The 11,676-nt window shown below is 40.4% G+C and overlaps 1 protein-coding gene across 1 annotated transcript; it reads right to left on the bottom strand.

Moving 5' to 3' along the window:
* Positions 1 to 7,295: 7,295 nt before the first annotated feature.
* Positions 7,296 to 10,380, bottom strand: LOC132862261 (uncharacterized). Its single transcript, XM_060894204.1, has 6 exons — positions 10,285 to 10,380; positions 9,877 to 10,176; positions 9,420 to 9,749; positions 8,268 to 8,378; positions 8,131 to 8,162; positions 7,296 to 7,694 (listed from the first exon to the last, which is right to left on the bottom strand). Exons 1-6 carry the CDS (start codon positions 10,325 to 10,327, stop codon positions 7,446 to 7,448), a joined length of 1,065 nt encoding a protein of 354 aa, XP_060750187.1. The 5' UTR covers positions 10,328 to 10,380; the 3' UTR covers positions 7,296 to 7,445.
* Between the last annotated feature and the right edge of the window lie 1,296 nt (positions 10,381 to 11,676).

Consider the following 11,676-nt stretch of genomic DNA (forward strand, 5'->3'; position numbering starts at 1 on the left):
CTTTGGAATAGACTTCCTGATAGTGTTCGGGGCTTAGGCACACTGTCCCAGTTTAAATGTAGATTAAAAACTCATCTTGGTTTTTATCTTTCATTTATCTTTCATCTTTGGTCAGGTATACACATAATACTTCCCATAATCTTGGCAGATATGATAATCCCTCTCCACTGCTTCTCTCTTTCTACCCATCCCGAGGCATCCAGAAATTGTAAAGCTCCGATCGTCTTTGGTGCCATGAAGATTTTGGACCTTCACTGAGATGAGGCCAACCATGTGAGGATCCCGAGGAATCTAGAGATGTACCAGCTCCAGTTGGACATTGCTTCATGAAGTATTCGGACATACTAAGGGGAGATGCCAACTTCATGTGGTCTTTGAGAACAGAGTGTCAGACTGTATATTTTCACACCCAAATGAGTCTGGCTTCTCTCAAGGTTTCTTACTTTACCCTTCAAGGGAGTTTTTCCTTGCCATAGTCACCTGAGTCACCTCAGACTTGCTCATCAGGGATAAATACAAACACATTTAAATATATCTAATATAAATCTTGAATTTTTGTATTATATTAATCTTTATATTAACCTTTTGTTTTACCTTTTTTTGCTTATTAAACGCGCTAAACAAATAAATTTTGTATTTGAACATTAACTACCATGTTTTAATTGCACTGCATGTGATATTACTGCCAGTTGCACTTGCACTTTGTTGTATTTCTGCACTTTGCAGTATTTCTTAAATGTTCAGGAAATGTATGCAATGTTTAAAAAAACGTTTGGGGGCATTGAATATATACCAGTAGTAGTATTTTATCTTGCTTAAAATGCATCAAGGCAGGTAAAGTAAGGTAAGTTCTGGATCAAGTTGCTGAATGGTCATAAATTTCCCCAAAATGGAATTTATTTGCTCAGCTGCCTAAAATATTCAAAATTATTAATCGAATCGAATGTTATTGTGCGTCGGATAAAATTTAATCGTTTTGAAGTAGCAAAACTCGTTCTTGAATTGAATAACTATTACCTACGATCGGTAACCATCAAATTAAGTGAATCCGCTAATGCGCTGAGTTTGATTGCTTTTGTCTTCACACAAACACATTAGAATAAGGGGAATAAGGTGATTTTTCCTCATTCTTGTAAAAGTATCGCTGTCTTGAACATTTCTCCCTGTTTTTCAGGTTGTCTGTGGGTTTAGATGACAGTGAAATGTTTGTGACAAATTCATAACATTCATAACATAACATGTGTGTGTGTGTGTGTGTGTGTGTGTGCGAGGCCCACGCCGATTGCCAGGTGAGGGGAGCAAGGATGATGGCGAGGCCAGTGGGGGGAGCAAGGACCATTGCGAGGTAGGCGAGGGGAGCCAAGGCACACGGCGAGCCAGGTGAGGGGAGCAGGGCACACGGCGGCGCAGCCAGAGAGGGCCGAGCAACGTCCACAGCCGAGCTGAAGGGCCGAGGTGATGTCCGCATCTGAGCTGAAGGGCCGAGCGAAGTCCACAGCCAAGCTGTTAGGCCGAGTGACGTCCACCGCCGAGCTGTAGTGCCGAGCAGCATCCCCCGACACTCAGCGGCCAAACCCTCGCCTCGACGAACTGAGGAAAAGGGCGGGAGGGCGGGAAAGATCCCCCGCCTCGGGCCCGCAGCACCCTGCGCGGAAGAAGTGAAGAGACGTCCTCCTCGGAGAAACCGGAAACGGAGCGGCACTGCTCGATTGTTCTCATAGTCTCTCAGGGTAAGAGGTAAGTATACTACAAGGCTCTTTTCTGTTCTGACACCGAGGTTGTGGCATGAACTTCCCCTAGGGGTTCGGACAGCTGAGTCACTGACTGTCTTCAAACGACGGTTGATGACCTGGATAGGCCCCACTCAATAGCAGTGTAAAACCCATAATTACTACAGCTGTGAATCTTAAGGGTAGACAGTGAATCGATTCAAATTATGAGGTTTTTGATTTGATCCAAGAACTCACTCACTCTCACTCACTCATTTTCTACCGCTTAACCGAACTAACTCGGGTCACGGGGAGCCTGTGCTCAGGTGTCAAGGCAGGATACACCCTGGACAGAGTGCCAACCCATCGCAGGGCACACACACACTCTGATTCACTCATGCAATCACACACTACGGACAATTTTCCAGAGATGCCAATCAACCTACCATGCATGTCTTTTGGACCGGGGGAGAAAACCGGAGTACCCGGAGGAAACCCCCGAGGCACGGGGAGAACATGCAAACTCCACACACACAAGGCGGAGGCGGGAATTGAACCCCCAACCCTGGAGGTGTGAGGCGAACGTGCTAACCACTAAGCCACCATGCCCCCCTGATCCAAGAATGATTTTTGCTAATTCAGGACGATTCAATTTAAAACGATTCACAATGAAATTTGATTCGAAAAAGGATTTTGTATATTTTCTATCTGCATCTGAGCAAATAAATTCCATTTTTGGGAAATTTATGACCATTCAGCAACTTACAACTTTTTTTTTTATTGTAAAGATTGCATACATTTCCTGAACATTTAGGAAATACTGCAAAGTGCAGAAATACAAAAATGCAAAAAATACAAAAATGCAACTGGCAGTAATATCACACACAGTGCAATTAAAGCATGCTAGTTAATGTATCAGAGTGATGGCTGTAACATGCATTTTCAACACTATTAACTTGAATTTTGTTTCAAAAATATAAACTGATCAACACAATTTGGCTGTAAACTGCTTTTCTGAGAAGATACAATGTCTCCTGCAGTATTGAAAACTCTTTCTTGAAAAGATTTGCCAGGACTGGTACAGTAGTTCTGTCTCATGTGACTTCCACCAGTCCAGTGCACTTTCAGTCAGTGCCAGAGGGGCCATAGATCTGTATATGAGTAACTTTTTTCTGCTGATTACACTAGCAGACCTTGATAGGGGACAGGTCTCCAAATCCTTGGCTTTAATTTTTTTTTGCAGGATGCATCACATCTGAAAAATAAAATTAATTTTATGGAAATGGTGGATGATAAAGTTTGTTTTGTGATGATAAAGATCTGATTTCATGTCCTTAAATACATTTAAATTAATTTACAGTATACACATCCTTTAAATTAAACACATTACTCTTTATTAACAAATTAAAATAAATACCTTCTTCAGTTGTGTTTAGTGGTTTCTATTCAAAGGCATCCTCCAGCTTTTCCACGTGAATCTGTAACAAAATGACATAAAAATACTAGCTCCAGTCAAGTCATATAATTATAAACACAACCAGACTATAATTTCAACATGCAAAGTATTTTTTCCTCAGATAATACTAATTTAAACATTGCCTTCTCCTGGAGGGTGAGGTGTTATAGGCCGATCCTCCGGTTTTGGCACGCTTTTCATTGTCCTTCCTTGCAGCCGCACTCAGCAGCACGGTTTCTTCTGCCACAGGGAGATTTGGGGGTTAGGAATGTTTTTTGTGCTTTGATGGGGCCCCCCTTTAGCTCGAAGCCCATGCCTAATAGATGACATGCCCAGCGGGTGTATCTGTGAGAGAGACAGTCTGTTTTTCTGTGTTGGGCTCCCACACAGTGCTTAAACTGGAATGTGAAATCCTGCAATGATATGAACGAAAGTGGTTATTCAGGCATTTGAATCCTTGGCCTATGCCATCCATTGCAGTAGGGTGTGGTCAGTGTTGCGTGGCACCCAGCTAGCTAGTACCGCAATTCCTCGATGGCCCACTTTATTGCCAGAGCCTCAAATTCCAGGGTGGTATAGTTCTTCTAGGCGGGGTGAGCTTCCGTGAGATGAATAGGACCGGGTGCTACTCATCCTCAAACTGCTGAGACAGGAGACTGACCTAGTCCTGTGTTGGAGGCGTCCGTGAGGATGATGAATGGACGGTCAAAGTCCGGATTACAAGGGAATGGCCGATTGATCAGCATGTTTTTTGTGCTGGAAGTGCTGGAAAGCTTGCTCTGTGGCATCATCTACCCGGGGAAGGGGGTAGCTGTCTAACTCAGACACCTGGTTGAGCCTCCGGAAGTTGTTGCAGAGCCAGATGGTTCCATCTGGCTTGGGCACCATGATGATTGGGCTTGACCAGGGTCTAGTGGACTCCTCGATGATTCCCTACTGCAGCATTTTGGCCACTTCTTCCTCTATAGCACGACGGTGGGCCTCCGGGAAACGATACGGCTGCTGGCTAGCCACCGTCCCAGGAGAGGTTTTGATCTAGTGCTGAACGATGTGGGTGCGGCCTGGCATTGCGCAGAAGACGTCAGTGATTCAGTCCACTAATTCCATGAGGTCTTGTTAAAACAGAGGAACGGAAGGAGGTACAGACAATCATTGGTTCTTCAGTCTCCTTTCAGGTTTCCCCAATAACTCTTCTGGATCACAACTGCCTTCACTGCTGAGCATCTGGGTTTTGCCGACCAGGTTGTCCTGAAGAGGTAGCAACATCTCAAGAACCTTCCATTGCAGACTTTTAAGTGAGTCTGCCCACTACTGTTGTCAGAGCCGACAATACTCACCTCATCACTCCATTGCAGCCATACAGATGAGGCCCAGCTGGACTTTGCAGGGACCTGTAAGAGGTGGACTTTGCAGGGACACAAGGAGGTCGTAATGCCAAGGCTTAATTGGCTGGCATAGATGCCAGAGAAGGTGGACAATTACAAGTCTGAGATAAAGAAGCTGGAGCTATCTGGCACAGTAATGAAGTTACCCCGGGGGAGGGCAAGACCACTGGAGAGAACTGGGACATTTCCCATTACTTTGTCAGCTATAATGGTAAAGATTGCCTAGTGTTTAACTGTTCCTTTGAGTATGACAGGCTGAACTTCAACCACTTCTACTGCCTGATCCAGTCCTAAGTTCACTGGTTTCAATAAGACTCCCGCAGCAAGAACGTGCAGGATTTCCTTGTTCCTAACCAATGGCTTCATGGCTAAGAGTTTCTGCTGCACCAAAAGGAGAAGTTGCCTCCTCTCTTTGTCTCTTACCTTCCTGATATGGAATATGCCATCAAACATAGAGAGAGCACTGTCTGTGGAGTAACCAGTACGGCTTCACTATTAAATTGGTGTGTGTGCATGACTAATTGTGAGTACTAGTTTGTGTACTAGACATTTCCTGACAGTTATAGTAGCTGTTCTTTAAGTCCTGATAATTTTTAGCATGCAAGTGCTGTTACTCTGAGAGATTGCTCTAATGCTAAGCTAGTGTGTTTCGTGCGTTCATGCTCTTTGTCAAGTTGTTAATCATGTTTATGCTGTTAGCTCTTTTTTGTGTGTGTTTATTACTCTCAGTAAGCTGTGAGTTGATCCTTATGAGTTGTATTTGAATAGTGTATTTAGTGACTGAGCCTTATTATTGATGTATGCCTTAGTTAACCTGCTGGTTATGCTTATGTGACATGCAGCACCATATTTAAGTGTGTACTGTTTGTTAAAGCCTTATTTGTCATCAATAGTTATCAATTGTCATCAATAGTTATCATTGTGTGTGTTAATGTGCCTATGAAACATCCTACTAATGGTTATGTTCATTCCTACTCTCTTCTGATATAAAACCATGCTGTAGCATTACACCTTATCACATCACATTATATTACTCCATACCTCATTACTACACCCATCTGCATCTACATGCCCTCCTACACGAACTGTGTACCTTCAAACTTGTAATAAAGCACCTGATTTGCAACTACGGTTCTGATCCAGTCACCTGTGTTCTGACTGACACACAGAGAGATAGGCTAGGAGTATTAGAACCTCCTTCGCATACAATCGTTAGATACAACCTCCCAAACGCCCCAACAATGTATGATAAATAGTTATTATTATTATTATTATTATTATTATTATTATTATTATTATTATATTATTATTATTATCATTGTTATTATTATGATTATTATCATTGTTATTGTTATTATTGTTATTGTTATTATTAATAACAATAACAATAATAATAACAGTAAAAATTATAACAATAATAATAAAAAACACATATATTTCCACACTTAGGTTTTTAAGGACTACTGAGAGGGACAATAGTTGGTTATTCCATTGCTATGTAGGTCTAACATTCTATTTGCCTATGGGGTTTTTTACACCTGGTCACTTCATGCATTTTCTGTGATCCGATAGCTATCCGATCGTAAAAAGACCAGGTGTAAATGCCCTCCGAAATGGTTTTGAGACGGATATAAATCCGATCGCACAAACCACTTCAGGAGTTGGTCTGGGACGTGTCTCAGATGGAACTGGTCAGGTGTAAATGAATGTGGTTGTTCAAGCCACATACGTCAGCGCTATACTCCTCCCAAACGGAAGTACGTCACTCGCAGGTGACTCGCGAGTCGTGCATCGCGCCATAAACAAATATGTTTTCCCATCAGTGCTGGCTCCGATCTTTCACCCTGGTGTCTCATTTGGTCTTAAAATGCACTGCTGCCGCCAGCGAAAATGCAGCAAACAGTAAATGCTGTTTTTGTAGCAACTGCATTCAAAAAAGCGTGATACAATTAAATTACCCTGGAAATGAGGTAAAATATATTTGCATATTGGGCGGGAGTAGAAAGATCAGATTGATATCCGATTCGCCAAGACGCATTTATGTGGCCTAATGTAAATGGAACAGTTTTAACAAATCAGATAGCTATCGGATCAGAGACAACACGTGAAGTGACCAGGTGTAAAAAGGCCCTATCTGTCTCTGTTACAACTCCATCATACCGCTTCATATGCAGTGTAGGCCCAGTGTTTAGAAGTAGTTCTTTAATCATCAATTGCCGAAATACAAAAATGTTTCAGTGCCAAAAAAGAACCAAAATTAGTACCGACAGTAATTGAGATAAAACAATTAACAAAAATCAAGCTTCACTTCACTTCTACTTCTTTACTTCTGTTGAAGTTTTCTCTGTCTGTTTCACGGAGGAAAGTTCTAGTTTGGCAAATTAAAGTCACCAAACTGCATGTTCTTAGAAGATGGAGAAAAACCAGAGAACCCAGAATAAACACACAGACAGAACACTGAACAAACGGTAACCAGAGCTCAGGATCAATCAAGAACTACTTCAAATGTGAGTATAGTACAATGTCAGTTTAGCCTGATGAGAATGCAGATACAAACACTGACCTGATCTGTCTGATATTAGCATGAGAAGCAGATCAGTCTGTTTGAGCTTCTTAGTGATTTGTTTTTCAAATCACTGCTGAGACGGTTTTCTCTACACTGTCGCATCACTCAAGATTCTGCCGCACAACATACTAAAACCATGACAGTTTGCAGTTTGCTCATTTAATGTCAAGTGGCTTTTATTTGTTATTTGAATACAGGTACAGTTCAAAGTGACAAAAACATTTGTGGTTACAAAAGAAAATATGATTTTGGTATATTTCATCAATTTTTGACATTGTATAAATTATATTCTGTTAAAAGCACATTTTGGAGAAAACATAATTAAATTATTACAGTTTTGAGGTGCGCTGGACAGTGGCATACTCAGACGCAGATTCCTCCTTACTGAAGGTGATTGCAGCATCATCTGGATTCTTCGGGAAACTCACAGAGGTGTAAGTGAGATTTTGTTCTTGTGGTCGTTCTACTGTGGAGATGATCTCTCTATTAGGGCTCATATTCATATAAAGTTCAGTGGCTGTTGCAGACATATGTTTGGTCTGATTAATTTCCTCGTAGGTGCGAGGAACAGGGGGAACCTGCAAGTTGACAAGAATGAAAATGTATAATAAAAAAAGTAACAAATACACATCTGATTCAACACCTGAACAATTTCATATATACACGTCAGTTACCATAGAGACACACTAAATCTTCCTTTTAAGGATGCCATGACTTTTGCCCTAATTGAATGACTTGTGCTATGTGACTTATTTTATGGATTTACCTTTTGTAATTAATTTGAAACAGCACACAAAATAGCTGGATATTCATCCATATTTATAATTTATACTTTCCGCATATGTGAATTTACACATACGCAACTTATTGTAGTGTACAGACACTTATGGAACAAACCATAATTCTACTAATAACACACACATTTTTGTCTAAATGCTCCTGTAAAAGACTTTTGATTATATTTCTATTTATTCAGCTTGAAAACACATAACACATTCAGAGATAAACACTGACCTGATCATTGTCTTTGGCAGAAGGTGGTGGACCTGTTATTATACACAAAAGAAAAGACTAATTTTCTTCCAGCTTACACTAACAGTTTTTACTAATGGATATTTTAAGTTGCACATGTTATAGACAAGAAACTCTACCTTGTGTTCTCATGTGTATCAGCTTGTAGACCATCAGTGCAAATCCGCAAATCAGTAGCAGAGCCAAAATGACACACACACTGATGATGATGATGTTGGCACTGGAAGGTTCTGGATACAGAAACAGAGACAATACAGAACAGGAACAAACTAAAGTTGTACATTAACTTAATCTTTATACATAACCATAATTTTGTATGTTATAGTGAATATGCGTGTACAGAAGAGCTGATTGGGGGCACCGTGGCTTAGTGGTTAACACGTTCGCCTCACACCTCCAGGGTTGGGGGTTCGATTCCCGCCTCCGCCTTGTGTGTGTGGAGTTTGCATGTTCTCCCCATGCCTCGGGGGTTTCCTCCGGATACTCCGGTTTCCTCCCACGGTCCAAAGACATGCATGGTAGGTTGACTGGCATCTCTGGAAAATTGTCCGTAGTGTGTGATTGCATGAGTGAATGAGTGTGTGTGTGTCCCCTGCGATGGGTTGGCACTCCGTCCAGGGTGTATCCTGCCTTTATGCCCGATGACGCCCAAGATAGTTTGGATAAGCGGTAGAAAATGAGTGAGTGAGTGAGAAGAGCTCATTCCTGCCCTCAGTTCAATGATGTCACTTTGTAGAAGAAAGACATTAGGATCTGAAGTATCCTGATACTGAAATAAGATCAACTAGGAACTTTCTGGTTCCAATAATGAACTTGTTACTAATGTGGACCCCGGCTGTAACAAACTGATCCCTTGACAGTAACCAATAGATCCACTCGCTGTGTAATAAACTGATCCCCTGACTGTAACACACTGATTCTCTAATTTTAACACAGTGATCACCAGACAGTAACAAACTAAACCCCTTATATTAAGAAAGTGATCCTCTGACACTAACAAACTGGTCCCTGAACAGTAACAAACTGATCCCCTGACTGTAACTCACTGATCCCCTGACAGTAACACACTGATCCACTGGCTGTAACAAACTGATTCCCTGAATGTAAGACACTGATCCTAACACAGTAACAAAGTAGTCCTCATATAGTAACTCACAGATTGCTTTACAGTAACATGCTGATCCCCTGACAGTAACGTCTCTCAGCAGTAAGATCTGTTATTGTATGTATATATTCAAATATATTTAAAACAACATTAGTAAAATCTTTACCTCTAACTTGCAGGTGAATCTCTCTGAAGACGGAATAATACTCGATTGAGTTCTTTCTGTTGAAGATTCCATATAAATAAACTCCATCATCGGCTTCTGTCACATTACTGATGTTCATACTGAGAACTTTAGCTCTGCTGTCATCAAAAATAGAGAACCTGTTGTTCTGGGATTTTTCAGAAGTATCTAGAATGTCATAAACAACACTACCATTTTCAAGTTTCATGATATACTTGAAAGCTTGGTTGTAAATCACAGGATAGTTAGAGATGATGCTGATATTCTGTCCAGGAAAAACATTCACTGTTTTTGGTCCATCACAACAAGAATCTGTTAATTATACAAACAAGAAAACAAAGCTCAATGCTGTGCAATGTCTTCATGATAATTTAGCTTCATGTTGGAAGGGCAAAATGTCTCAGTTGTATTAATACCATGAGGATAAATATTTACTCACCATTAAGAACAGTAAGTTCCAAATCAGTGGGCGTCTGATCCTCTACTCCTATTCTGTACACTCCAACATCCTGTGGCTTCAGCCTCCTGATTAACACTCTCAAAAATCTATCATTGTTTTTATACAGCTTGAATCTTCCCTCTTGAACAGAATTTTCTGTGGTGTCAGTACGTATTATATCTGTGCATGATATGCTTCCCAGCTTACAAATATATGTACTAAATCCTGAACCCCATTTTAGATCAGATATTATAACGATGCTTCCTCCTGTGTAGCCAGTCATAACACAGCCCACTGGACCTGTCAGTCAAACAGATATACTAATGTATTTAACACTATCTAATAACCTTAATACAAACATAATAAAAAACAATGACTTATTATTGGTTTAAAAAACAAACAGCTGACCTGATATTAGAGAGAGGGTGAAGATGAGGAGGATCATCATCATAGAATAAAGCTTCACTTCACTTCTACTCTTCTTTTGCTCTTTCCAGCACAAGGGGAAATGTTTTAGTGAGCTTCTTTTAGTTGTTATTGCTTAAATGGCTGCATAATTTCCTTTTTAGAAAGGATATTGTGTCATTGTTTTAAATTGCACTGTCTCAACACCCTTTGCAGAACACTGCTTATTTTGTCTTTATTACTGAATGTGATTTGTGTTAGAGGGTTTTTTTTTTTCATTTAATGCATTTAAAGTGGCAAGTAAACAAGTCTTATCTTGATCAGTAACTTTCCAACTTTTATTATTGTCACCTATACATTACACAGTAAAATTCTTTCTTCACATATCCCAAGTTTGAAGGTTGGGGTCAGTGTTATGTTGAAGGAGGATTAGAGAAATAAGCAGGCAGGACACGCGATGTAGCTTAACATAACCATGCTTCTTTTTACTTCTCTTCTTCGCATTAGCACTAGCGCATCTTTACATCTCGTAACGTACATATACTATCTAGTGTACATACATGGTAATAGCAATTATATTGTAAGAGAACACAACATCTTTTCTTTTTTTAGAAGAAATAATTTTTCTGCGTAGCAAAACAGAAATGAAGATAAGTCAGGAACAAGCAAGTGTTATTAACAGTATTATCAAGAAAATTACTCATGCAGCATGTTCCCTAACATAACACGTTCTTTACATATGTAAAACATAGTCTTTGGTCCAGGCAGGTTTCTGTCTAACTCTGACTGATTTATTTGACCGAATTGATGTTGTCTCACGTTGTGTCTCATTTGGACTAACACTTCCATTCAATTCTGGCATTTCGGCAAGTCGTGAAGCATTCCACACTTTACCATCATCAAGCAAGTAGGTGTCGTCATTTTTCTTCTGTACGACTGTTTTTGGTTTTGTGAACTTCTGATCACCTTTCTTTACCATTCAAGGTTTCTTAACACGTACCAAATCCCCTGGTTGAAATCGTGAAGACTTTGCATTTCTTTTGGTATCTGTGTACTGTTTAACCTTGTCTTGTTTGCTTTTTACATGTTGTTGTAACTTGTTTCTGTCTGTTTCTTTTACGGGCAGATCCATCACTTGTAACTTGGTTCTCATACAGCAGCCATGGAGTAACTCAGATGGTGTAACTCCTGTGGTGCTGTGAGGAGCACTTCTATAGTTCATCAAGAATGCTTGAGTAAATGTCTTCCAAGGTTCGCCTTGAATTGAAGCAGTTTGTAAACAGTCTTTCAAAACTCGATTAAACCTCTCGACTTCTCCGTTTGCACGAGGGTAATAAACAGCAGTTCTGAAATGACGTATGTCTCTTTCCCTCAGAAACTCAGAAAACTCAGTAG

The sequence above is a fragment of the Tachysurus vachellii genome, chromosome 19 (genome assembly GCF_030014155.1).
Source record: "Tachysurus vachellii isolate PV-2020 chromosome 19, HZAU_Pvac_v1, whole genome shotgun sequence".
NCBI lineage: Eukaryota > Metazoa > Chordata > Actinopteri > Siluriformes > Bagridae > Tachysurus > Tachysurus vachellii.

What these genes read in the sequence shown, in the direction of transcription:
- LOC132862261 (XM_060894204.1), bottom strand. Translation starts at nt 10,327, where the DNA reads ATGATGATGATCCTCCTCATCTTCACCCTCTCTCTAATATCAG. An exon ending in GATACACATGAGAACACAAG is followed by an intron (nt 8,163 to 8,267) that starts GTAGAGTTTCTT and finishes GTATAATAACAG; the next exon opens with GTCCACCACCTTCTGCCAAA. An exon ending in CTGCCAAAGACAATGATCAG is followed by an intron (nt 7,695 to 8,130) that starts GTCAGTGTTTAT and finishes GTCAACTTGCAG; the next exon opens with GTTCCCCCTGTTCCTCGCAC.